Here is a 24,193-nt window from a genome sequence, read left to right on the forward strand (position 1 = left end):
ATCATTCAAATTAACAAAATAATTATGCTTTTATGAACAATTAGGGAAAGAATAAAAAAGATCCACAAGATACATATTTTTGTCATGCATTCATTTAACAAAATATATTAACTTCACGCTTAAATATTTTTTTATAATTAATAGCCAAATAAACATGCAACAAAAGCTAAACATGCTTATAATCTCTACACTTTTATTGGTAGTGTATTTAATAATATAATAATTTAATTAATTATGAGTGATAATGATTTTTTTAAGTTTTTATAATAGGTAATATCTTCTTCCAATGTATTAGAAATCATCAAATTAATTGCCAATTAATGTATTTAACACAAGAATATTATTATAATAATATTTTAATTAACCTTAAAAATGCCTTCTAGCTTGCCTTAATTTTTTTTTTTTTGTGTTAAGTAGATCAATATTACAAAATCAAGAAATTTGATAACAAGTACCTTAAAAGTGCTATTTAAAGTTATTATATTAACTAACATTTTTTAAATATATTAAAATTATCATATTAATTACTTACAAAAGATAAAAAAAATTTAATTAATTATAACTATTATATTTAATATAAAAAATTATTATAATATAATATTTTAATTAATTTTAAAAGTATCATACCTAGATAAATGAGAGTAAGATGCCACTTTTTGTAGGATGGGATAGAGTAAACAGTAGTTGTTACTTTTTGTTTTCCTATCAATTATTATAATATAGCAATAAAATAATGAATGAAGGAATCCTACTCACCTGAGAAAGCAAAAAAGAAAAGAAAAGAGTGGACCACTTGTCACATTTATAATTTATATTAATATATATATATAATAATTTCAATTAAGGCTGAACAAATGTAAATCAAACCAAACAATCAAACTAAAGTGAAATGAGTTTGATTTTTTCAATTCGGTTAGTTTAATTTTTTAAATAATTTAATTATTAAAATTAATTTGGTTCGATTTCGATTAAAAAAATTTCTAACCTAATTAACCGAATTTAAGTAAGAGTATTATAGAGATTTTGCATGAAAAATAAATCTTAAATCTAATATCTTCTCCTCTTTAGTTCCTCTTTAATTATATGAGTATTCACCTTATTTATTATTATTATTTTTAATATTTTTATAGTATTAATTTATTAAAAAAATACTACATAAATAAATATATACAAACAAAAAAAAATTGTCAAAGTTCAGTTTTTGGAAACTGAATTGAACTAACTGAATTAGTTTAGTTTCGATTAGTTCAATTATTTGTATAATTCGATTTGATTTCGATTATTTTTAAATATGAATTTAGTTAATTTAATTATTAGATATTCAAAATCGAACTAACTGAAATAACCACCCTTAATCCCAACCTAAGATGCCTCCCAACTTTCCAACTAGAAAGGTCAAATTATGGGTTATTTTTATCAATTCCCTAAATTAGGCTGAATATTCTTTGACTGACATTTTATGTTAATTTTAATTAAAAAAATTTGATTATTCTCAAAATTAGATTGAAATCAAAACTTTGTGGATCAAGTTTAATTGCAATTTGTCTTAGAACTTTCAAAATCATGCATAAAATAGAGTACATGTGCTTTAACTTTGCCTTAACTCCCTTTTTTTTTCTTCTTTTTAAATTGAAAGAAATTTTTTTTAAAATTTAATGTGTCAATAAAAAAAGAAAAGTATCAATGATGGCATAAAGTGATATAACTTACAAAATTCCTCTTTGTAACATGTTTTGCATATAATTATTTTTTTTCACATTTTTCACTCATAGAAAAGAGTTCGAGTTTTAAAATAAAGCTGATTAATTAACGAGCGTTTATAAGTATTTACTAAAATTAGCTAAATTGCTATTTAAAAAAATTCTTGTAATCACTAGTGGATCATTATAAAAAAAACCATTATAAAAACTCTTTAATTAGCTTAATTTGTAAGTTCATTTGTCTCAACATAAATCGTTTTAAGTTTGAATCTTACTAGTAATACTTGATTGATATTAATCTTGAATACATAATATTTATAAAATATGATACATTTTTCAATATTTAAAAAATTCAACAAATTATCTATCTTGAATTCTGCATACTAAAAAAAATTACTCTGTTGTTATTATTATTGTAAAAATTATTTATATTTTTGTTTTTTAAAAACATTTTAATTGATTAAAATTTTAAAATTTATTATAAAAATCTCGTATTTAAATTATAAAAAAAACAAAATGAGTTACTTTTGTTAGGTAGAGCAAGACTTAATAAATATTAATTAATTATTATGTTTATGATTTATTAAGAATATTTTTTATTTTTCAAAAAAATTATTTTTAATTTATTCAATTATAAATATAAATTACATCCGAATATTTGATGTAATTACGTGATTCTGTATTCAAATAGCGAACGTAAAGAAATCGAGTTCTCTTTCCAAATAAAAAATATATATTTTTATTTATTTTAATGAAAATTTTGGACTTCGATAAATTAGTCATCATTCAAAATCTAAATACTAAATAATTAGGTAATAAAGCGGGCACCTTCCGTCGACAACCCGTTTTACCGACCGGTCGTAGCAGCAAGACCAACCTTTAATCCCAAGCGCTCTTTGTCTCACTCTCCAGCAAGTGGGATTACTTTGCAACGTGGCATCAAAATGAAGAAGCGTGCACCTCAACCACTTAGTCCGGTTTTCAGTTAAAATCATTCCATTTTTTTAAATGACGTTGCCAGAGCCATGTTTTGATCCTTCCACTCCTTGTATTAGTTGCGCTCGGGAATCAACTGGCTTTAGTTATCTTTGAAGTGGAAATAGTAATTTGAACATGATTAAGACGAAAGTCAGTGTTCTAATTCAAGTTTTTAACGTTAATTACACTGACAGGACTTCCCAGATATACCTTTCAAAGTTTCTCCTTTCGAGTTTTAATATGTTTTTCGTCTGAGTCAGAGGGTGGCACAGTATCTGAAGATTGCTTAACTTTCAGTTTAAACAAAAACAAAAATAAATAAAGCAAAATTATTAGTGAAAAAAGAGAGAAAAGAATAAGAAAACCGAGAAGAGAATCTAAAGGATTCTTTTCTTATTCCAAGCTCTTGACAGTTACTGCTCTATGCACGATTCCCTCTCAAATTCAAGCTCTAGATAAACAACGTATATCGACCATCAAATTTGCTTCATCCGCACATCCCATGTGATATTTTTCAAATATTTTTATTCATTCAAAGACCCTTCAACATTCAAAGCTTTTAGCTTTGAGAAAACCAAGGCTCAAGTTTTTTGCAGGTTCCATGGTTTTGGAGCCAGAACGAGGTAATATCTTTTTATTTTTTTTAAGTTTTTGATGTTGGGTTTTGAAGCAAATTGGTTTTAGTGAACTGGGTTTTGTTTTTGCTTTATATTCCTGTTGTTTTATTTGATCTCTGTTGGTAACTGGGACAGGATAAAAGTTGGGTTTTTTCGTTTTTGGGGTGTTTTCCAGGGAGGATTTGGGGTATTTCTGAGATGGGATTATAGTGAATTTTGTGGAGATCTGGAAGGTGAGTAGTTAGCAGCAATATGGAGCCTCCAAAGGGATTTTTGGCTACTTTGTGGAACTTTATATGCTTTCTACCTTACTTCATTGGCTTGCTGTTTTTAGGCACAATCAAAGGTGGGTGCCTTAAAATTGTTTTTCTTATTTTGAGTTGTTTTTCTTCTTTCTTGTTCCATAAATTGGTACTTTGAGGATTTAAATTCTAAGGAAATATGTTCAATTTGAATGTGATCTAGGTGCAAAATGATACCTTTCATCTAGAGCTTCTTTGTTTAAATTAAATTTATGTTTTACTAGTTATTGTTAGTTTTTCCTTTGTGATCTGAAAATTATTTTTATCTGTAGAACAGCATTTGTTAGCAATCAATGAAAAAGATATAAAGGCTTTAGGGTTAATCCAGCTTGGTTCCTTTTTTTTGTAAACTTTTCCTTTCTAGGCATTTGCTAATGGTAGTTTCTCTGCTTGATAAGATGTAAAATCCATTCCTGATACTGGTGTTTGAGGTTTTCTGTTTCGAGAAAATAGAATGGCATTTTAGTTATCAAATGCAATGCATTTTGCATTTGGTCTGTATACACCTACTAACAATGAAGCATCAGCATCAAACTAAACAATTCAAACCTTCTACTGCACTATATCTTCAGGAATCATTTTCTGCGCACCAATATGTCTTATCATGACAGTTGGAAACTCATCTATCATATTGGGCCTTCTGCTGTTTCATTTTTACTGGACTTGTTATAGCGTTGTGAGGTGATCTTCTTGACCTTTGACTTTTCCATTTGCTTTGCCTTATTATTACATTATTGTATTTTGTTTCTTATTCTGTTAATTCTTTACTGGGCAGAGCTAAACTATTAGGGCCAGTTTTGAAGCTCCTTATCTGCGTATGCCTACCAGTTTTATTGATATTATGGGTCGTGGTTGCCATTGTTGGAAGTATTATAGGGGGGATATTATACGGCTTTCTTTCACCAATATTTGCCACTTTTGATGCTGTAGGAGAAGGAAAGACTAATGTGTTTTTCCACTGTTTTTATGTATGTCTTAGGTATCCTTGTTCTGATAATCTTTTTACATGTGTTAACTTCTCTTGTTCTAGTATCTTCGGAGGGAGACTTATATATTGCTCTGCTTGCAGGATGGTACTTGGAGCACTATCAAGGGAAGCTTCACTTTTGTCAGGGATTTCAATGATGTTTGTTTCCATTCCTTCACCTCATATATGGAAGAGTTGCAACAGAAAGAGCCTCCAAATGGAAAATACTATGAGATCAGGTAGATATGCTGTTCTTGCTGCCTGTTTTAAGTCTTGTTGCTGTCATTGGCCAAGAGAATCATTTATGCCTTGATCATGTAACCCTCAGCAACCCAGATAATGAGTTTTGAATTAACTGACAGCCCATTAACTTATAACTTTAAGGCCTTGCATCATTCTATTCCTTCATAATTGATTTGTTGCTTTTAAACTTCCTCAATTTTTATGCCTATTATACCTAAAATGCTTAGGATCACAGACAAGATTCTCCCACTATCAGTAGTCAATAAGTTGATTCTTTTTTTTTTTTTGAGTTCCCTGGTGTTTTTCACTCATGGAGTCAAGCAAATGCATTATAGATTCTATTGCTAAGAAATTAGATCAAGTAAATTCTCTTGTCCAGACTTTGTTGGTGGCTGCATCTGGCTAGTTCCCAAATTTATTTGATCATTTAGGTAACTTACAAAGAAGAGATGGTGTTATGAAAATATTCCCTTATTTGTGATGATAATTGTTTGTAATGCTCTAGCAATAGCGTATGCTATATGTTTTCAGTTCCTCAAAGACAGAGATTTGTACAAAAAACTGATAATTTTTACCTTTAACTGCTATAAATACTAAATGGTTCATTAGAAATGCTATATGGGTAAAATTAATAAAAAGATAATTGTGGTTTTCAAAGTATAGATACAACAAGTATTGTCCACGAGCTAGTTTGTTTAAATTTTATATTGTAGAAGGTAGAAAGCCAATTATGAATGAAGAGAGTTTGACAAGTGTGCTTGCAATTTAGGTTTCTATACGGCAAGGCAGTTAAAAGCTTTGTGGGAGGTTTTTTTTTTTTTCCAAAAAATAATTCCCTTTTTGTTGACTGAGTTTCCATGAACTTCATTGCAGATTTCTTTATCTTCCTCTAGCTCTTATAGCTGCAGTGCTTGGTTTTATGGTTGATTTGCCAGTGATTTCACTTATTGCCCTATGGAAAAGTCCTTACATGCTCTTTAAGGGGTGGAATAGATTATTTCATGACCTTATAGGTCGAGAAGGCCCTTTCTTGGAGACAATATGCGTACCATTTGCAGGCCTTGCAATCTTACTCTGGCCACTGGCTGTTGTTGGGGCAGTGTTGGGCTCGATGGTCTCTAGTATCTTCCTTGGTGCCTATGCAGGGGTGGTTGTTTATCAGGTTTATATCTTTTTCATAGTTTTTGTGCCTTTGCTAAGTCTTCTGACAAAATATTGTTGTCTATTAATTTTCATTTGAATAGGCATGTGGAAGTTCATCAATACAGCATATAACTTGAGTTTAGAAGTTCACATGCTTGGTTTGGAAACAAAACTTCAAATCTCCTTTTATTATTATTATTATTATTATTATTATTATTATTATTATTATTATTGTTATTGTTTTTATTATTATTATTATTACTTGAAATGGTTCCATTTTTTTTCTCTGATGATATTTTCATTTTGAGATTTCATTGACTACCGAGTGAAGTTATGCATGTGATTTTCACCAGAAGCGAATGGTGCAATCAGTGATTGTGTTGGCTCCTATTAATTGTTGTTTAATCATCAATGATTCCACTTAATCTTGGAATTTGGAATTTATTGTTCCTTGTCTGAGGTTTTTTTCTTGAATTCACCCAGGTGTTCTAGATTAATGGCTCCTTTTTTATTCCACTATGTTAGACACCATGGGATCACATTAGACCTACACCCATGTCTTTCTTATCCTTATTTCCATTCAAAATATAACTTGATTTTGTGGGGTTTGGGTTGCAGGGGTCCTCATTTTGGTTTGGGCTTTGTTACATTGTCGCTTCCGTGTCCATCTATGATGAATACAGCAACGATGTCCTTGACATGCCAGAAGGATCTTGCTTTCCCAGGTTATATTCTGCACTAATAATTTGTTATAGTGATATATACGGCTTGATAAATTTTACAAGTTTTCTTTTATAAACAGGCCTCAGTATCGTAGAAACAAAAAGGAATCCACCCGTAGTGCAAGCTCGTTCACAAATTCTGACTCCTTCAAACCTCATCCTCCTGCTCGTGCTAACTCACTTACAAATACAAGGATTGATTTGAAGCCACTTGAGGTGAGGTTTGTGTGTGTGGATGTTTCCATTTGGAATAAAACCAGTATTTCCTTGTATGCATCTAATGGTTCTTTGATACTAAATTTCGAAGATATTCATATTTTAAGGAGTTAATTAATAGTCAGGTGCTAAATAAAAGTTTGTTTATGATTAATGTAGCTACTTGAGGGCTTATTTAAGGAGTGCAGCCGCCATGGGGAAAAAATGGTTTCTGAAGGGCTTATAACTCCTAAAGACATTGAAGATGCCAAGTCTAGCAAGGGAAGTAGTGTCGTCAGCATAGGCTTACCAGCTTATTGCCTTCTTCAGGCACTCTTGCGCTCTGTGAATGCCAATAAATCTGGCATATTGTTGAGTAAGTAAATGTGTTTCCTCTTTCGTAGCCCTTCCAAAAATATGTTTCTTATTAAAGAGATTTATTATACTTGTTACAAACTTTCAAATGGCTTTAACAGCATGTAAAGAATTGCTTTTATGTAGGTGATAATACTGAAATAACAGCCACAAACAGACCAAAAGACACCTTCTTTGATTGGTTTCTTAACCCCTTTTTGATACTAAAGGAGCAAATCAAAGCAGAGAATCTTTCCCTGGAAGAAGAGGATTACTTAGGCAAATTAGTTTTGCTGTCTGGTGATCCTGAAAGGTTGAAGATTTCAAATATTGGCTCTCCACCTGAATCTGAGCGTAAGCGAGCTGAACTTGATGCATTAGCCCGAAGGTGAGAATGCAGCTAATTTATTTATTTATTTTCCTTTTTGATGCTTCTACCACGCTTGGTAAGTTAACCACATCATTTCCACCTCATAATAAAGGTTACGAGGCATCACCAAATCTGTGTCAAGGTATCCGACTTACTGGCGACATTTTGCAAATCTTGTCAGCACACTATCTGAGGATCTGGCCAAAAAGAATCATGACAGCAGCAGATTGAGCAACGGGGCTCAACCAATTCGGAGAACAAAGAGTGCCCTTGCCCGGATATTTAGCAATAAATCTTTCAAGCAGAATGCAAGTTACAACATGTCTATCCAAGAATCAGGATCAGTTATTGCTAGGGATATAGAAATTGTATGATGTAGGATGTCAATATTTTGTCCATAATTATTTTTGCATATTGGTCCGAATGCAATGGCCTGCAGTTTTAAAGTTTTGGGTTTATGTTCATTTCAAATCCTTAATGCTTTGGAATGTTTTGGCATACAAGCACAAGTAACCATCCACGGCTACTAGCCTAGTTTCTCAATCACGAAACTAGAAAGCAGTAGGTAAGAAACCAAGGTGGTTCAGAAAAACAAACATAGTTGGACCAATTACATGGACTTGGTTGCTTCACTGCAAATTCCTGATAGTTCCAAGTGTTGAATACTGCATTATTAACTTGAATTTTTGGTATAGAAGTCTGTAGTCGTGTGTGTCTTAACCCTTTGTACTTTCTAGCATCAAATCATATTGAGATTCATTACTTGTAAGTCAAATCTACTGAGGACTATAAAGGTCTCAGCAACTCTTAGTTTTGTTTTTGCTAAAATGACAAAATAACCTCTTGAATGAAGTATATTTTTATCGTATCTAATTAACTTTTATTTATTTATTTATTTATTTATATTCAATTGAGTCTTGATTTTTTTTATTTACTTAAATTCTTATTTTGTAACAAAATTGTAATGTTATTTTCAATGATAATTGTCACTCGGGGAATTGTAAAATTGGACGTGACATATAGACTAAATACAATAAGAATTAATGATGTGGAGTTTTTTGTGATGTGACATGTCATGTTAACAATCACAATCAAAATTGATGATGTAATGTATCATGTCAGTAATTTATGCATATAGAAAGTGATAATTATCATTGAGAATAATGTATGTTATTTTTACCATATGAGATAATGGTTCAATTAAGTAAAATAAAAAAAAAAAAGAGCTCAATCGGGTATAAATAAATAAAAAGAAACTTGTTTAGATAATTTAATTGTAAGAATGTATATAGTGCATGAGTTTTTTTATTATTTAACTTTTATTTTTCTTTAGGTAAACATTGAATCGGTTGATTTATTCAAAAAAGAATTTCTCTTCAACTACTGCCTTTAGGGGTGAGTAAATGTAAATCGAACCGAACAATTGAACTGATCCGAAATGAGTTCGGTTAGTTCGGTTCTCTAGATAATTTAGTTAGGATAGTTCAGTTATTAAAATTAATTCAATTCGGTTTCAGTTAAAATTTTTTTTAACTAAACTAATCGAATTAACCGAATTTAAGTAAAAGTATTATGAAAATTTTACATGAAAAATAAATCCTAAACTTAATTTCTTTTCCTCTTTAGTTTCTCTTTAATTATATGAGTATCTATCTTATTTATTATAATTTTTTATTAACATTTTTAATATTTTTGTAATATTAATTTATTAAAAAATACAACATAAATAAATATATATAAACAAAAAAATATAAAAAATTTATCAAGTTCGGTTTTTCAAAACCAAATTAAACTAACCGAATTAGTTTAATTATTTGTATAATTCATTTCGATTTCGATTATTTTTAAATATAAATTTAATTAATTCAATTATTAAATATTCAAAATTAAATTAACCGAAATAACCGTATACCCTTAACTGCCGTCTATTGCCCCCGTCAAAAGTAACCTACTCTTACCCATGGTCACAAGAACCACTCTTCTACTACCAATGTCACATGTCTTCCAGGGTTTTTTTTTTTTTTTTGTTACTGAAAAGTGTCCAAAAAGCTTAGCCAATGGCTTCCAAACACTGTCATTTTCAGTGATCCTTCTGTTTTCTCTGCAACATTCCTCAGTCTCTTCCTTGGAGTTCCAAGCTGGTGGCAGCAAAGGCTGGGTTGTCCCTCCTGAAAATGACACCAAAATCTACAATGAATGCGCTTCAGATAACAGATTCCAGATTGGTGATACCACCCGTAAGTAAAAAACAAGGATAGTTAACTGTTAAATTTTAAATCGTATCATCATTCTGCATTTTCATAGTTCTGATTTTTTAGTGTTTTTGTGCAGGTTTTAAGTTTAGAAAGGACTCAGTAATGGAGGTGGTTGAGAAGGATTATAAGAACTGCAATTCGACACAGCCCAAGTTCTTCTCCAACAATGGGAACTCAGTTTTTACTTTGGATCATGCAGGGACATTTTACTTCATTAGTGGAGCTTCCGGGCACTGTGAGAGGGGACAGAGGATGGTTGTAAGGGTGATGTCTCCTCAGGAATCTCTGCCTACTTCCCCTGCTGCAGATTCCATGTTAGGGGTTTTGTAGCTGGTCTTTATTACCATTTCAGTTTGTTTTCTCCTATGTTGCTTCTAATCATTTCCAACAGTTTGCTTGTATATAAAATGTTAATGCATGTTCTTTACATGTCCCTTTCTTGTAACCAGAACCAGATGATGGTTTTGGCAAGATATTTCATTTCATATTCAGTGAAAAGACAAAAAATACAAAGCAGCACCAATTTGAGATGGGATTCATTCATCATCAAAAGCATCAATGCCAAGAGATTCTTGGCATTCAAGTATAGTATTTATAGCCAATGATCACTTCACTTGCATAAATGTTTGAAAATCTTATTTAAAGCTAAATTTATTCCGAATTTGGAAAATGCCATGCCAACCCTTGGCAAACTCCTACTTCTACGAAAAGGCAATGTGCATACTTGCATGGAAACTCTTTCTTCCTGAGGAAGAGTTGAGCCTTGACCACCCAGCTGCCAATCCACCTATCCCAGATAAGGGCCCACCTCTGAAGCTCATGCCCCCAACACTGACAGTTGCAGCAGAACATGACTGGATGAGAGACCGGGCTTTTGCTTACTCAGAGGCGCTTCGGAAGGTAAATGTTGATGCGCCTGTTCTTGAATACAAGGATGCAGTTCACGAATTTGCAAACCTTGACATGCTTCTAAAGACCCCTCAGGCTCAGGCCTGCGCCGAGGACATTGCCATCTGGGTAAAAAAGTACTTCTCATTTCGAGGTCAGGAGTTCTCTTACTAAGTGGGAGGTTTCAAATGTAGAAAAAGACTTGCGGCTAAGCATCATCCAACAGCAACATTTCCTGCTATTCGGTTTAACAGAGAATGGTGCATGGTTGCTGTACAAAGGATCGGGATAAAATACTGCATTTGTTCTTTCTTGCTAATCCAGCAGCTGGCTTGTACCACAGTTTCCAAGTTTATCCCATGTCCTGATCTGTTCTTTTTGTAAGATGGAGAACTTTTAATGGTAGTAGATTAGTGAGATGTGAGATGAGATTACTTTTTTTGAGTGCTCAACGCCACATTAGGATGTTGTCAGTTCCATTTTTTTTCCTGTGAATTAAAATGTACTATTTCTCGTGAATAGAGTTTTGTTCAATGTAACACACCGTTTCTCTTTTATAGTATAGCAATGGCAACTTTACCTTGAAAACATCAAACTTGTGGCAAACAAATCTTGTCTTTGTTTCTTTTAACTTACATCATCAGTCTACCTAGAAATACTTTTTGTCTGATCAGAAGATGGGGAAAATTGGAGAGGCCATCAAAACATTTTTGAATCTTGGCTTCACAAATTGTACATAGAGCAGATGATGTCTAATCTGTAATCCATTTTGGGTAATGGGTGATTGATTAAGGATAAGGACATGCAATTGGGCCCTGCACATTGTCGCCATATCGATTCTGGGAATTGTATGGTAGGCAGACAAGAAGTTAAACTCCAATACATTATCCTGATTAAAGCCAAAAGTCTTGTTTGCTTTCCAATGCTTAGCTGTTTTTGTTTTGCCCAATGTCTATGTCATTGTTGACAAGACAATAATTTATTTCAGTCTCCTTGTTGGGCTTCAGCAAGAGAGGGAGTCGAGAGCTCCTGATTTCCAGTATAAATTCCAAATGCAAGGTGATAGAATTTCCCGGGCATCCTCGCATTACAAAGTTTGCCTCAACCAGGTTCTGGCTCTGTTCTCAGAGAATCAGGAACCATGGAGAGGCTGAAGCACAAGAAATGGATTGGGTTTTTCTGTTTCTTGGTGTTGACATGTTCAAGTAATTAAGAAGCAACCTCGGGTTGATATGCCCCAATATTGGAAGCACATTTGAGGGAGAGACTTGAATTGTGGAGGATGGAAAGTCCATGGCTACAACCACAATCCACAAGCCAAAACTCAAGCCTCCACCAGCTCAGGTGGATCAGCCAGCCAACCTATCACCTAGGCGTTGCCATATATATATATAGGTGTGTGTGTTTGCAAAGTCTGCTGGAGTTTAGAGTTGCCAAGTTTTCCATTAGAGGAAAGCCTTGGCATACTTGCCAGCATGTTGAAAATATCAAGTTGAGCAAAATGGCACAATAAAGTTTGGAGCACTTTTTTCTGTTGAAGCTTTGATGGGAACGCATTTCCTTGCTTCTTTTCTTAATAAAATGCTATTATATACTTCACCCACTGTTTCTGATGGTGTTTTCTATCTCTGAATTTCTAAATTTTGCCCCCAAATTTTGTTTACCTAATGAGTTTATCTCCAACTAATTTTATTTATTGTGTTATTCGTTAAGCCCAACGCAATTAATCCAATAATTATTACAAGATAAATTCCACTTACATCATGTCCTAAGATAACTTCGATTTTCGTAAAAATTAATATGTTGATTTTTATTTAATAAAATTATTAATATTTAACAATATTTTTATAAATTTTTAAAATAAAATTAACAATTTAATTTTTTATAAGAACAGAATCAACATGCTAATTAAGAAAAATAATTCACGAGGTACTAAATAATAGAAAAAAATTACAAGATGTTATGCGAAATAAAAAAATAAAAATAAAAATTATTTATTATCATATTGATTTACATAACAACGTTTTTAATATTTTAAAGTTGATACTACTATAGCGACAACAAAACTTAAGGTAACAATGAGTTATTGTTTTATCTTGAATATTTTATTAATTTTGTACACAAATCTTGAATTTTTTATTTGAAAAAAAAATTTTAAATCGAATATTTGAATGCGTAACCTGGCAATAAATAAATAAATAAATATTTGGTGAAAAAATTGTTCACTGTAGACTTAGAACAAGGAAAAGATTCCGATTGTTCATCCTACTCTGGGTCGTATTAGGCTTCGTATACTAACTGGATTAGGAGGATTTGATTATAAGCTAGTTGAATTCAACCACAACTGTAAAACTTTTTCTACTTCAACAAAAATTATGATTATAATTACATATATATATATATATATTATTATTATTATTATAGAGGTAATCAGAGATAAATTAAAACTATTCCTCTATTTTTTTTCTTCATTGTAAGAGAGTCAGAGTCCTGCCATGAAAGAAGCTAAGCCGACTCCAAACCTTCCTGTTTTCATCAATGCGGAAGATTTCTTGGATTCTTTGCCTCCTGGTTATTGCTTCAAGCCACGGGATGATGAACTTATTGTTCATTATTTGCGGAGGAGAGTCTGCAACAAACCATTGCCACCCAATAGGATCAAGGAGGTTGAGCTCTACAAGTACAGTCCTGATGATCTAACACAAGCTGATAATGCGTCGTCCCAAAAAGTGTCTGAATGGTATTTTTTCACACCTAGAGATCGTAAATATGTCAATGGTTCTAGACCAAGTCGAACAGCTGGTGATGGTTTCTGGAAGGCCACTGGATCAGATACGTCTGTCATGTTTAAAGGAAATATTGTCGGGTTTAAGAAGACGTTAGTTTACTACTACGGGAAACCACCCAAGGGTGAGAAGACCAACTGGATAATGCATGAATACGTTTTAAGCAATCCTCCGGCAAGACAAAGAGCTGGCAAAGATGATATGCGGCTTGATGATTGGGTATTGTGCAGACTTCATAATAGGAACGATACCAAAGTTGGAGCTACTCAACAGGCTACTGATCAAAAACAGGAGGAAGAAAATTATGCAATTGTAGCAGCTCAAACTGAAATCCTGGAGCAACAATATGATGAGAATATCCTTCCACTTCAAATTGAAATTCCAGTAGCTCAAGCTGAAATCCTGGAGCAACAATATGGGAAAATCCTTCCACCTCAAACTGAACAGGTTCAAGTTCAGGATTTCAATTTGCTGCTGCCACAACAAACTTGTTCAATGCCTCTTTACAATCCATATGATGATTCAACTTCTGGATTTACAAGTTTTCCTGAATCTTTACATCCTATGCTGGAATATCACTCTACAATGTTTCCTCAGCAGGATGTGTCTGTTTATGGAAATATTATAACAACGGTTGCACCAATAGCAACAATTCCTCCTCCTCAGTTCCAACATTCGGTGGGCCATGATCCTTTGAACATGCATCAGCAGCAGCAATTTTCAAGTGTCCCAAACATCCATGATCCTTTGAATATGCATCAGCAGCAGCAGCAATTTCCAAGTGCCCCAAACATCCATGATCCTTTGAACATGTCATCAGCAGCAACAGCAATTTTCAAGTGCTCCAAACATCCATGATCCTTTGAACATGCATCAGCAGCAACAGCAATTTTCAGGTGCCCCAAACATCCATGATCCTTTGAACATGCATCAGCAGCAACAGCAATTTTCAAGGGCTCCAAACATCCATGATCCTTTGAACATGCATCAGCAGCAGCAATTTTCAGGTGCCCCAAACTTCCCTGATCCTTCGAACATGGATCAGCAGCAGCAGCAATTTTCAGGTGGCCCAAACATCCATGGCCCTTTGAACATGCATCAGCAGGAGCAGCAATTTTCAGATGCCCCAGACATTACCGAGTTATTAGCCGCTGATCAATACCTTTTAGATATGGACCATGATGAATAGAGTTTTCTTTTTTATGGTGTTGCTAATACTTTACGGTTTTTTTTTTCTTGGTTGATGGATTTGGTTTGAACTTTGGGCAATGGTAGTTATGCCCTTTTCTGACTTATTTTTTTAAGTAATTTAGGTTTTGAGGTCTGATATTATATGCTCAGGCTTATTAGGACTTTAGGTTTAGAGCTGATTTTCAGCAACCTGACGTACATGTAATCTTTTACTTTTATAAAAGTGCAATTTCACTTTCCAAAAAGCATAATGGTGAAAAGGTTCATCACAATTAATTTATCAAAAGAAAATGCTAAAAAAATCAATCCCTTTCATTCCAATCGAAAAGCAAATTACATGATCAGAATGGCCTCAAAACAAAATGCTTTCGAATCAGGACTGTCTGTACTCAACGAGGGGACAGCCACATATAAATGGGACCTGCCGTTTACCATCACAACAAAAAAATTCTTTTCCCCTTGTCCCAAAGCTCATCTGCAAAAAAATGGGGGTTTGGATGAACCTCCAATCTGACTTGTCGTCAATCATGTGGCTGCTTCAAATGCACTTCTCCTAGTGTCTGTGCCAATGCCGTCTTCTTCCGAACATGTGGCTGCTTCAAATGCACTTCTCCTAGTGTCTGTGCCAATGCCGTCTTCTTCCGAACCGCGGTGCTCCTGTCCATACCTGTAAGATACTCAATGCAAAGGATACGATCCCAACGGCACCCATGGCATAAAACACTTTATAAGGTTCCAAAGCCAGACCAGATAAATAGGAGTACATTCCGGCAATTAGGTAGACGAAATTCAGTCTCACTTCCTGACCCAGGATGCGTGGAAAGGGCAACGAGGAACTTAGCAACGACTCTGAACTAAAGATACCATGAAGGATCAAACAAATGCAAAGGAATGAATCCAGGAACCTTGGAAAGCTCTGATGCATCCCTATTCTCTGCAATCACACAAAAAGTCCCGCAAGATGATCGAGAAAATAAATAGGATACATTCTGTGAAAAGCTCGGAGGGAAAGGAACAGCAATTGGGGAATCTGATACCTGCAACCAAGAAACGAGAGAGGGAACAAACATTAGTGCTGCAAGAAGATGAAGCATCAGTAAGCCATGCCGGTGGTGGAAGGTATCCTCTTGTGTCTGACCATAACTGGAGCTGTTTTCTTTAGAAGGGGAACCAGGTTTGGATGCAAACTGCTGAGACAAATAATTGCCTTCACCTTTGCAATCAGACAATTCCTTTTTCCTTGCATGGCTGCGAAATGAGGTTGTCAAAGAACTGTTGCCAAAAAAAAAGGAATAACACTTAGAATCACTTGAAGCACATCATCAAAGAAATGAATATTTATAGTATTCACTTAAAACTACAAAATAAAGTGCATACAACAAATAGTAGGTTGCAAATGCCAAAGTCCTGACAAGTACAGAATATGTTCAAACCCACCAATGAAGTATTTAGATGTTTCATTAAAAAGGAACCAATATAATGGTAAGGATAGAGTTAACTGGAACTTACTTGCACAGCGAACTATGACAACACAAAGCATGAGACAAGATCAGTATGAATAGGCCAAGTGCTGGATGTACAAATGTAGACAAAACAATTGCTGCTGATATTGGAATGAATAATGGATTGGCTCTTAGAACCCTTACCACCTGTTTCCAGAATAAGCCAAAGACTAAATAACCAAATTGAAGCATCGATTTTGCACATAAAATGAAGACAAAAAGGGATAAACCTTCAACTACTGGAAATAATTATATTCAACAACAGACATTCAGTTACCCACACTTCTACAAGCCTTATATACAAGTAGCACCTTTCTATTGTGCAAAAGTGAGAGAACTATGAGTCAAGCCATGGTGGAATTGATATATAGTTGAAATGCAGACAATCAACAGAGAGTCATGCAAAGTAAGTATGCTATTTAAGCAGAGTCACACTTCTAAAATTTTGGTAGATGCAAATTGATAATGCACCCAAATAATGACAGAGATCTGAGCCACTAAGTAGATATACGTACTTGAGGCCAAGATTTTACCTTTAATGAAAAGAACTTGGAAGAAAGATTCATAAACCATTGCAGAAATAAAAAGCAAAAATTTCCTTCCCATAGTTGCCACCTGCAATCAATTAAACCTTGCATTTAAAACATAAGGTAGTATCTCAAAATAGACATACTATTCTCTTTCTTTATTTACCAAAAAATGGTACATGACACCTATCTCTAAGAAATTATACCATTCCATCCAAATCATGAAGGAGATAGCATTCCAGAAATTTATAACAGCAGTTGCCAATAAACTAAGGGAAAGCTGTTTTATTTTTCTCATGCTTATCTTTTTCAATTATCTAAAATGTTCACTTTATATCATTCAAAAAATATATCATCTCGACATTCAGATGTTAATCCAACATGAAAGGTAGAGAGCACACCAACCTCCTCTTTATGAGAACATGTATAGAGGCAGCCACATAGAAGACCAACTGGGAAACTAATATCAGTAGAATTACAAACCCATTTGCAAATAGGTAGCAAATCATTGACACAATGGTGAAGCTAAAGAATGGAGGAAATGGTTGAGATGTTAGAAAGGAAAAGAACAAGGAAACCAAAATGGGTACTACAGCAAAAGGCAAAAATGGGAATGGTATTTTTAGGTTGGACTCCACAGCTTTCAGTATAGAAGGAATTGGCCTTGCATGTGCTTGTCGCATCAGAGCAAAAAGTATAACAGCAACAGAGAACCCAACTATCTGCATGAGAAAGTCCAAAATCATGTAAGTATTATAGAGTGCAAGTAGTATAAACCAAAACAGCAGCAAATCATTAGTTCTTTAGACTCTGATATAACAAAATTTTGTTTCTCTTTCTCTTCAATCAAAGACCTAAGAGATAACCATAAAATACATGATTTTCATAAAATGCAGAAATTGGGAGGGAGTCACTTATCTATTTGCTTCAGCACATGTAACTTCTAAATAGGCATTTCCTTTCATTTATGAGTTCAGAGCAGTATAACAGTGACATTTACATAATGAGGGTGCATATACCCAACAATCTTACAGCAAGTATTGGCTGTTATACAACTTAAGATTAAATTGCTTCCTATAGTTTCATCACCGAATCTCATTTAGAGAAATCTCTTGGACATCTTTGGATTCTGTTGAGAATCCTCACCATGAGCTGCTTCTAATTACAGCTCAGAATCTTTTCTTTTATAGTTTCCCTGGGAAAGAGTTCCTTCTTGTGAGTGGCTACTGTCAGAAGTATCTAGAGGATAAAGCCATTCACAAATTGTTGTAGGTTGAGTGTAACACCTACTTTCAAAGCCAATGGGTGCACTGTGGTTCATTCAAATGTCAATGACAAGAGTATATCATTGTAACACCAAAATCATATTGCACAACATCTTCACCCAAGTGAACTCACCTAGAGATCATAGCATTTCAAAGCAACATCCACCAGTTAATTTCTAATCATAATTGCATTTTTTGGAACTAATAGAAATAGTATTCAAATTTAGAAGAAACAAGGAAATAAAAATAATAGCAAGAGTTAGCAAGCATGAGGTTTAGATTTATCACCTGCGAACTATATAGAAGCAAAAATCTGCTGGCCGCTGGAGTTACAGAAACAGCTATGCTTGCCTTATATGAACAATGTGGGTCAAGCTGCAAGTGATATCAGGAAGAAAAAGAGGTTTGAATGTTAAGAATAGAAGAACAGAATTTTGAATGCAACAGTCAAGAGGAAGAAAAGAAGTCATTTGTTACCAGTAAGAGAACAGTGGTTTTCTCTGTTCCAGTCGAAGCCCAAAGTGCTGGGGAGGAATCAACAACAAGAGTCTCACTGTACAAATTTGGAAATACGTGAAGACCTGATGTGGGATCCCAAGCAAGTGCTACAGGTGGGAAACAGCGCAGCTTGCAAAGCTCTGGATGGCTCAGCGGAAAAGAGAAAGGAAAACTAATGAATACAGAAACAGCCAGAGTATATCCAGCAATCCTAAACTATAGCAAACATTGGATAACTTAATTGTGGCCCCAGGGTCCACAAGCGCAAAATTGCAAGCATAACATTAAGGAGATCAAACAAACTTCTAGAACTTCATGATTGCAATGTATACAGGAAGACATTATGATTCTTACTAGTGTTTTCCAAATCTCCAGCTTCATCAAGAAGCCCAGAATCTTTTATTCCACAGCCAGCAGTTTTCAAAGAGAAGGTAACAGGCAAAAGACCTAAACTAATTGCAAATGATAGATTGAAGGCAAGTGGGTGGTCCTCCTTCAACAATACATCCTGCACAACATTGAAATTATTCATCATTGTGGAAGAAACTACATTAAACAGGTCCTGTTCCAGTTTCCAACCATAGAAAAGTAAACTGGCTGCAGTATAGATATTTACCTTATGCGAATGAGTTGCCAGAAGCATCGATATAGGAGAGAACTCTATCTCCCCTTCATCTGGATTAAAGAATTGCCCAACTGCCATGGAAGTGGCTGGCGGAGGCCTCCCTGAAATAGTCTGAGCACCACAAAGTCACTGCACACAATTACTCAAATTATTTTGAACTATATGTTAAATAAGAGAGGAACACTACCATTTCAAAAAATCCAAAACAGCAAAATGCAAACATGAAGAAGCATAACATTGAGGCATACAACAAACACATGCACCATTCTCATGTATTGCAACTATTATTATTGTTAAACTTAGGGATCAAGATATTCCGGTGACCAAAGAAATTTGTGGCATGAGTTGAGGATAAAGGGTTCTAAAACCAATTATGGAACATGAATACTAAGGTTTGATCTTTGAATAGGCTGAAAATTTGATAGGCTCCAACATAGGTTGAAAATTGGAAAAAAACAAAGAAAATTGTAATTCCTAAAAAGTTCCTGCATACATCCTCCTTTTAGATGTGGCAATTTAGCTTTCTACTCTTTTACTTTTATGGGAAAATGCATTTCAAATTACGGATAGCTAATGGCCAAAGCTACCGATAGTCAATCAAAATAAAAGGATCTGATAGGTTCTTGATTATGCTTATAAAGCACATGAAGAACTAATGGCAACAATACCGGACGAGGTGCAACTGAGATAGTCAGGAATCTGAAGCCATGCATTTCCTCAGGACCCAAATGAAGTACCGCGGATGGAGGTGCTTGCTCAGTCTGACTGCCAGGCTCAATCTGATAGGCAATGTATATAAAAATAGGAGGGTCAATGTAAACCAAATTACTCATGTAATCCCTAGGCCCAATAAGTTATCGCTCCAATGCCAACAAAATTACTAACTAAATTTGCTATTGACATGACTTTAAACCTCCCACAGACTATTTGAGTTTTACATATAAAAGATAGAAAAAACCTACTACAAACTCATAACAGGTTTATAGAGCAAACATTAGCTAGTGCATGAACACTAATATCCCCCTAATAACAGCTTTAAAAAGTACAGTACTTAGTACCTGCCTTGGTGCTGGTCCTGCAGGAATTTGCACCATCTTTGATGTCACTTCCAGAACCCTTTTACCAGCAGGCAAGTCTGAAGATGATTTCCCCTTTTGAGGCCAGAGATGAATTCGGACTCCAGAACAAGGAGCAAGGTTTGTCACAAATATGAAGTGGCTTTTGCCATTGGACCCCTATGCATAGAAGCAAACACTGAGCAATCTCAGCATTGTCTAGAAGGACATAATATATAAGAAGAATGGCAAATGGAATTATTTTCTATTTGGGGCAAGGGTTTTTTTTTTTTTTTGGGTGTCAAAGGATTATTAAACTGATACTAAACAAGTAACAGAGGAGCAACTTTAGTAAAATTTTGTAGCTTAGAAATAATTTCTTCCTCCTGGAGATATAAATTCAGAGCAAGAAACGCTTAGACATTGCTTACACAAAATTCAAATGAAAAAAAAAAAAAAAACTAAACATTTGTTGATGTGATATAAAGAATATAAATGAAATAAACCAATTCTTTGAAAAATGTAGAACAGCATCTTCATAAGCTCACCAATTTCTCTATGTCCAACCACCGCCTTCTCCCATCCATGGCCAAAACAGTGACGGTTGTTGTCTGAATATACAAATCCCTCTCAAGGCCATCATCACTCCAATGGACACTGCTAGGACAGTCAAATAAGTTATGCACTTGGGAACCTGCAAGCATGACATAACATGTCATGATCAGTCATTCTGGCCTTATATTTTGACTATAAAAGTCAAGGAGCAATTCTAGTTCAACCATCTACTAATAATTTCTTTATGAGGGCCAGGATGATTATCATATAGAAATATTTCTAGCAAAGAAATTTACTAAAATTTTTATAGAACATAAAACTGGAACACAAATGTCCTAATAGACAGATAATACCAGCAGTGTCTTTTACATCCTTCACAGGAACATGAGTTGACCAGGATGACTGTGATTGCATCTTCCAGTTGAAACTTTGCGGAATTCCACTACGAAGCATCCTTGTAAATATTTCAAGTCTTTGTCGAGTGTCAGGCAAAGGCTGACCTGTTCTGGAGTCTATCAAACTAAGGAGAGTATGTGACACCTACATGAAACAGTTACGTTCAAAACCATCAAGAAAACATTGTGCTTTGAAAGGCTGAAGCATTGCCTTGATGTGGACACACCTCACCATCAAAATGGAAGTTCCTAGTTCAAATTTCTCAACCAACTTAACTATCCAAAGGAAAAAAAACATGTTCAGGAAAGGAGATGCCACTTACTTGCACAACTAGTTGATTACACCACAAAATAGCTTGATGTTCCATAGATAGCCATACATTTTTCATGCTCGTACTGCTTATCATAAATCCATGAGTGGGGGGCACAATACTGTCAAGTGATTCTAATTTTGAGCGTACCTTTGGTCATAAAGGAGAAAATTCAGGATATACGTAAGAAAGATTCAACATTTCAAACGTGATATATTCACAATGAACTCATAAAGCACTGTTTTTCTTTTTACACAAGCAAACATTCTAATCAAACTACACCACAGCACAAAATTTGAAGACATACCTGATAATCATTATAACCACCAGAAATGGAAACAACAACTACATGAGAAAGTGCTGGACCAGACACATAATGCCCTGTCTGAGTGGTTTGAACCTCATACCCCTTTTTCCATTCTTGATTTATACTTTCATAGTAATGACCTAGGGATGGTTGCAATGCCACAGGAGGTGATCTGGATGGAAATAGCAAATTCTTAAAGGGAAAACACTAAGTTTTAATCAAAAAGATAGATAATGATCCATAAAGAGCTCACTGGTGGGGGCTTGAAAGAGTGAGAATAGTCTCAACTGCAGATTTCCTTAGATGTGGGTGGATAGTTGCAGCTCTAGCAACAAAACCACCCATAGAGTGGCCAATCAATATGACACTTTTTGGCAAACTACCAGTGGTTGCAGCACCCTCTCTTTTCCGAGCATCACGGGATTCTTTGTATTGATCCAAAATCTGCAAGAAAAGGCCTAGTACTGGTGAGCCTTTCAAAGATAAAATGAAGCAAAAGTTATTTTTTTTAAGGCCAGGTGTGACAGTGTCAAACAAACACGGCAATCTTTGATATGATAAAATGTAGAGCTTCAGCATTTGATTGTCTAAGCCAGACAAGGTTGTTAAACACAATCTCATTTAATTGGAACATAATAAAAAGAATTTGGACATCAGACATGTGTTTTATTTAAACCTTACTTTCAACATAGAACATTTCCTCTTGGATCTCATTCCATAATCATTTTACAGTGGACATACTTACATCTGTCACTTCCACAACAAAGATTTAGTCCATTTATCTTATTAAGTACTTTATCTCTGTGCAATACTGAAAACATATTAAGTGAAAACTGTGTCCTCAGATAGCCATGTATAAAACATTCAAGGTTCTATGTCAAACAGTTAGGAATTAAAACTATCACTGAGTTCATACACTGTCAAATAAAAGAGTTCAAAAGGTAAAAGTGATACCCTATGAATAGCATATACAACATATTCAGTGTGCTCTTCGAGTATCCGACCATCCATTGCAGAATGTTCACCCTCAAGATCCACAGCAAACCAATCGAGCCTGTTAGCATATCGGTTGGGTAATTGAAAGTCAGCCACATCCACATTCCCTCCCTCCTCAGAAGTTAGATAAGCTTCTCTATAGAATGTACGTTCAAGTGAACCTCCTTGATAAGCTCTATCAGATTCAGCTGCCAAGGAGCGCACCTGTAAGAAGGACAAAAGCTTGTGAAGAGTGATACATAATTTTGAAACCACTAATAAACCAAATAGCATATTTATGAGTTCTTGCCAATCTACAACAAAACACACTGACAATAACAGCAATGGTAAAACGAGGACCTTGCCTGTTTGTAGCTGCCACCATTGCCTGGAATAAAAAGAACCGGAATTCCATTTAGGTTCTTCAAGTGTTCCTTAAAATCAATCTTTCTCCAACCTTCATGGTACAAATACAACCCGTACTTCACAGATGAGACGCCCTCTCTGGTGGAAATCGGGATATAAGTCGGATACATATATGTCATAATACATCCGTTCGATACAGGCTTCAACAAACCATACAAAGCAGCTACACCAACCCATATCACCGCAATCACAAGCATCATAGCCCTCAAACTAGGCCTAAACCCTCGCATTCTCGCATCCTCATTTTTGTTATTATTCCGTCTCTCATTTTCCATATTATTCAACATTCACTACACAAAAAATATATAAAATATTAAAAAAAATAAAATCAGCCCTAAGAATATCAAATTTGAATGAACAAACAAATTTTTAAACTACAAACACTTAAAAAGTTTATTTAGCTTAATTATCAGCAGATCTACCGTAGAAAACTACTTTAAACTAAATTAAGCTTACTTAATCAACTTAATTAGAGATAAATTAAAGGAAAAAAAGGCGAAATAAAAATTCAAAAGTTAAAAGTTAGCTTGAGAAGCTAAAGCTTAAAAGCTTAGAAAGAAGCTAAAAGAAGCTTTCTAAAAATCACGTAAATGTTGATCTGATTTGAAGATAAAAGATTCCAGAAAGCTTGGAGAAGTGGAATGTGGAGGGGAACCTGATCGGAGATGAAATCAAACGTCGTCGTTCCAAGTGTGAGAAGATCGAAGTCGAAGAGAGAGCATGAGCGCGCTTGCTTTCTGTTGAAAGGAGAACGAAGACGGAAAGATGAAGAAATGTATAAGATTTTGGCTGGGTTGGTTTTTGGATCTGGTCCCGGGTTAACTGCAGGCGGATCTGATATTTTTGGGTTTTGACCAGAATGACTTGGGCCAGATCTGGGCCCAGGTTATCAATGGTGGATCACTGGATCTGTCTTTTATGGGTTTGAGCAAACAACAAAACTTTATGAAAGAATTAATATTGTTTTTTTTAATTAAAAAATTTTCGTTTGGTTGATATTTTTATTTTTTATATTTTTTGTAAAAAATAATAAAAAATGTA

At 34.4% G+C, this 24,193-nt stretch overlaps 5 protein-coding genes across 8 annotated transcripts; 4 read left to right on the forward strand and 1 right to left on the reverse strand.

Annotated features, from left to right (window-relative positions):
- On the forward strand, nt 2,930-8,288 carry LOC18600902 (uncharacterized membrane protein At3g27390). 3 transcript variants are annotated; one of them, XM_007031631.2, is made up of 11 exons: nt 2,930-3,301; nt 3,471-3,641; nt 4,170-4,278; nt 4,373-4,565; nt 4,667-4,803; nt 5,681-5,969; nt 6,569-6,675; nt 6,753-6,888; nt 7,048-7,243; nt 7,369-7,609; nt 7,704-8,288. In XM_007031631.2, the coding sequence occupies exons 2-11, from the start codon at nt 3,548-3,550 to the stop codon at nt 7,963-7,965; spliced, it is 1,764 nt and encodes a 587-aa protein (XP_007031693.2). In that variant the 5' UTR covers nt 2,930-3,301; nt 3,471-3,547; the 3' UTR covers nt 7,966-8,288. The 3 variants fall into 3 exon arrangements, with proteins under 3 accessions (XP_007031693.2, XP_017975718.1, XP_017975717.1); XM_018120229.1 differs by lacking the exon at nt 3,471-3,641 and having other exon boundaries at nt 3,018-3,301; XM_018120228.1 differs by lacking the exon at nt 2,930-3,301 and having other exon boundaries at nt 3,452-3,641.
- Nucleotides 9,030-10,229, forward strand: LOC18600903 (early nodulin-like protein 1). Its single transcript, XM_007031634.2, has 3 exons — nt 9,030-9,038; nt 9,630-9,828; nt 9,923-10,229. The coding sequence occupies exons 1-3, from the start codon at nt 9,030-9,032 to the stop codon at nt 10,174-10,176; spliced, it is 462 nt and encodes a 153-aa protein (XP_007031696.2). The 3' UTR covers nt 10,177-10,229.
- On the forward strand, nt 10,516-10,908 carry LOC108661536 (probable carboxylesterase 11). The gene has a single exon (XM_018118951.1). It carries the CDS (start codon nt 10,516-10,518, stop codon nt 10,906-10,908), a length of 393 nt encoding a protein of 130 aa, XP_017974440.1.
- On the forward strand, nt 13,230-14,378 carry LOC18600904 (NAC transcription factor 29). The gene has a single exon (XM_018118952.1). It carries the CDS (start codon nt 13,230-13,232, stop codon nt 14,376-14,378), a length of 1,149 nt encoding a protein of 382 aa, XP_017974441.1.
- LOC18600905 lies at nt 14,963-23,896 on the reverse strand. Of its 2 annotated transcripts, none has more exons than XM_018120091.1 (20): nt 23,808-23,896; nt 23,092-23,442; nt 22,706-22,951; nt 22,005-22,195; nt 21,752-21,923; nt 21,457-21,594; nt 21,092-21,278; nt 20,732-20,877; nt 20,187-20,363; nt 19,797-19,907; nt 19,120-19,239; nt 18,858-19,011; nt 18,483-18,643; nt 18,294-18,380; nt 17,146-17,462; nt 16,747-16,828; nt 16,221-16,360; nt 15,749-15,959; nt 15,301-15,645; nt 14,963-15,240 (listed from the first exon to the last, which is right to left on the reverse strand). In XM_018120091.1, the coding sequence occupies exons 2-19, from the start codon at nt 23,437-23,439 to the stop codon at nt 15,325-15,327; spliced, it is 3,309 nt and encodes a 1,102-aa protein (XP_017975580.1). In that variant the 5' UTR covers nt 23,440-23,442; nt 23,808-23,896; the 3' UTR covers nt 14,963-15,240; nt 15,301-15,324. The 2 variants fall into 2 exon arrangements, with proteins under 2 accessions (XP_017975580.1, XP_017975579.1); XM_018120090.1 differs by having other exon boundaries at nt 15,749-15,983.

The sequence above is a fragment of the Theobroma cacao genome, chromosome 4, assembly GCF_000208745.1.
Source record: "Theobroma cacao cultivar B97-61/B2 chromosome 4, Criollo_cocoa_genome_V2, whole genome shotgun sequence".
Taxonomy (NCBI): Eukaryota; Viridiplantae; Streptophyta; class Magnoliopsida; order Malvales; family Malvaceae; genus Theobroma; species Theobroma cacao.

Excerpts from the sequence above, each read along its gene's own strand:
- LOC18600902 (XM_007031631.2), top strand. The coding sequence starts at position 3,548 with ATGGAGCCTCCAAAGGGATTTTTGGCTACTTTGTGGAACTTTATATGC. Across the intron at positions 4,279-4,372 it reads ACTTGTTATAGCGTTGTGAG|AGCTAAACTATTAGGGCCAG; the intron begins GTGATCTTCTTG and ends TTTACTGGGCAG. Across the intron at positions 4,804-5,680 it reads GGAAAATACTATGAGATCAG|ATTTCTTTATCTTCCTCTAG; the intron begins GTAGATATGCTG and ends ACTTCATTGCAG.
- LOC18600903 (XM_007031634.2), top strand. Across the intron at positions 9,829-9,922 it reads CCAGATTGGTGATACCACCC|GTTTTAAGTTTAGAAAGGAC; the intron begins GTAAGTAAAAAA and ends GTTTTTGTGCAG.
- LOC18600905 (XM_018120090.1), bottom strand. The coding sequence starts at position 23,439 with ATGTTGAATAATATGGAAAATGAGAGACGGAATAATAACAAAAATGAG. Across the intron at positions 22,952-23,091 it reads ATGGTGGCAGCTACAAACAG|GTGCGCTCCTTGGCAGCTGA; the intron begins GCAAGGTCCTCG and ends TCCTTCTTACAG. Across the intron at positions 21,279-21,456 it reads GTAATCAACTAGTTGTGCAA|GTGTCACATACTCTCCTTAG; the intron begins GTAAGTGGCATC and ends TGTTTCATGTAG.
- LOC18600904 (XM_018118952.1), top strand. The coding sequence starts at position 13,230 with ATGAAAGAAGCTAAGCCGACTCCAAACCTTCCTGTTTTCATCAATGCG.
- LOC108661536 (XM_018118951.1), top strand. The coding sequence starts at position 10,516 with ATGCCATGCCAACCCTTGGCAAACTCCTACTTCTACGAAAAGGCAATG.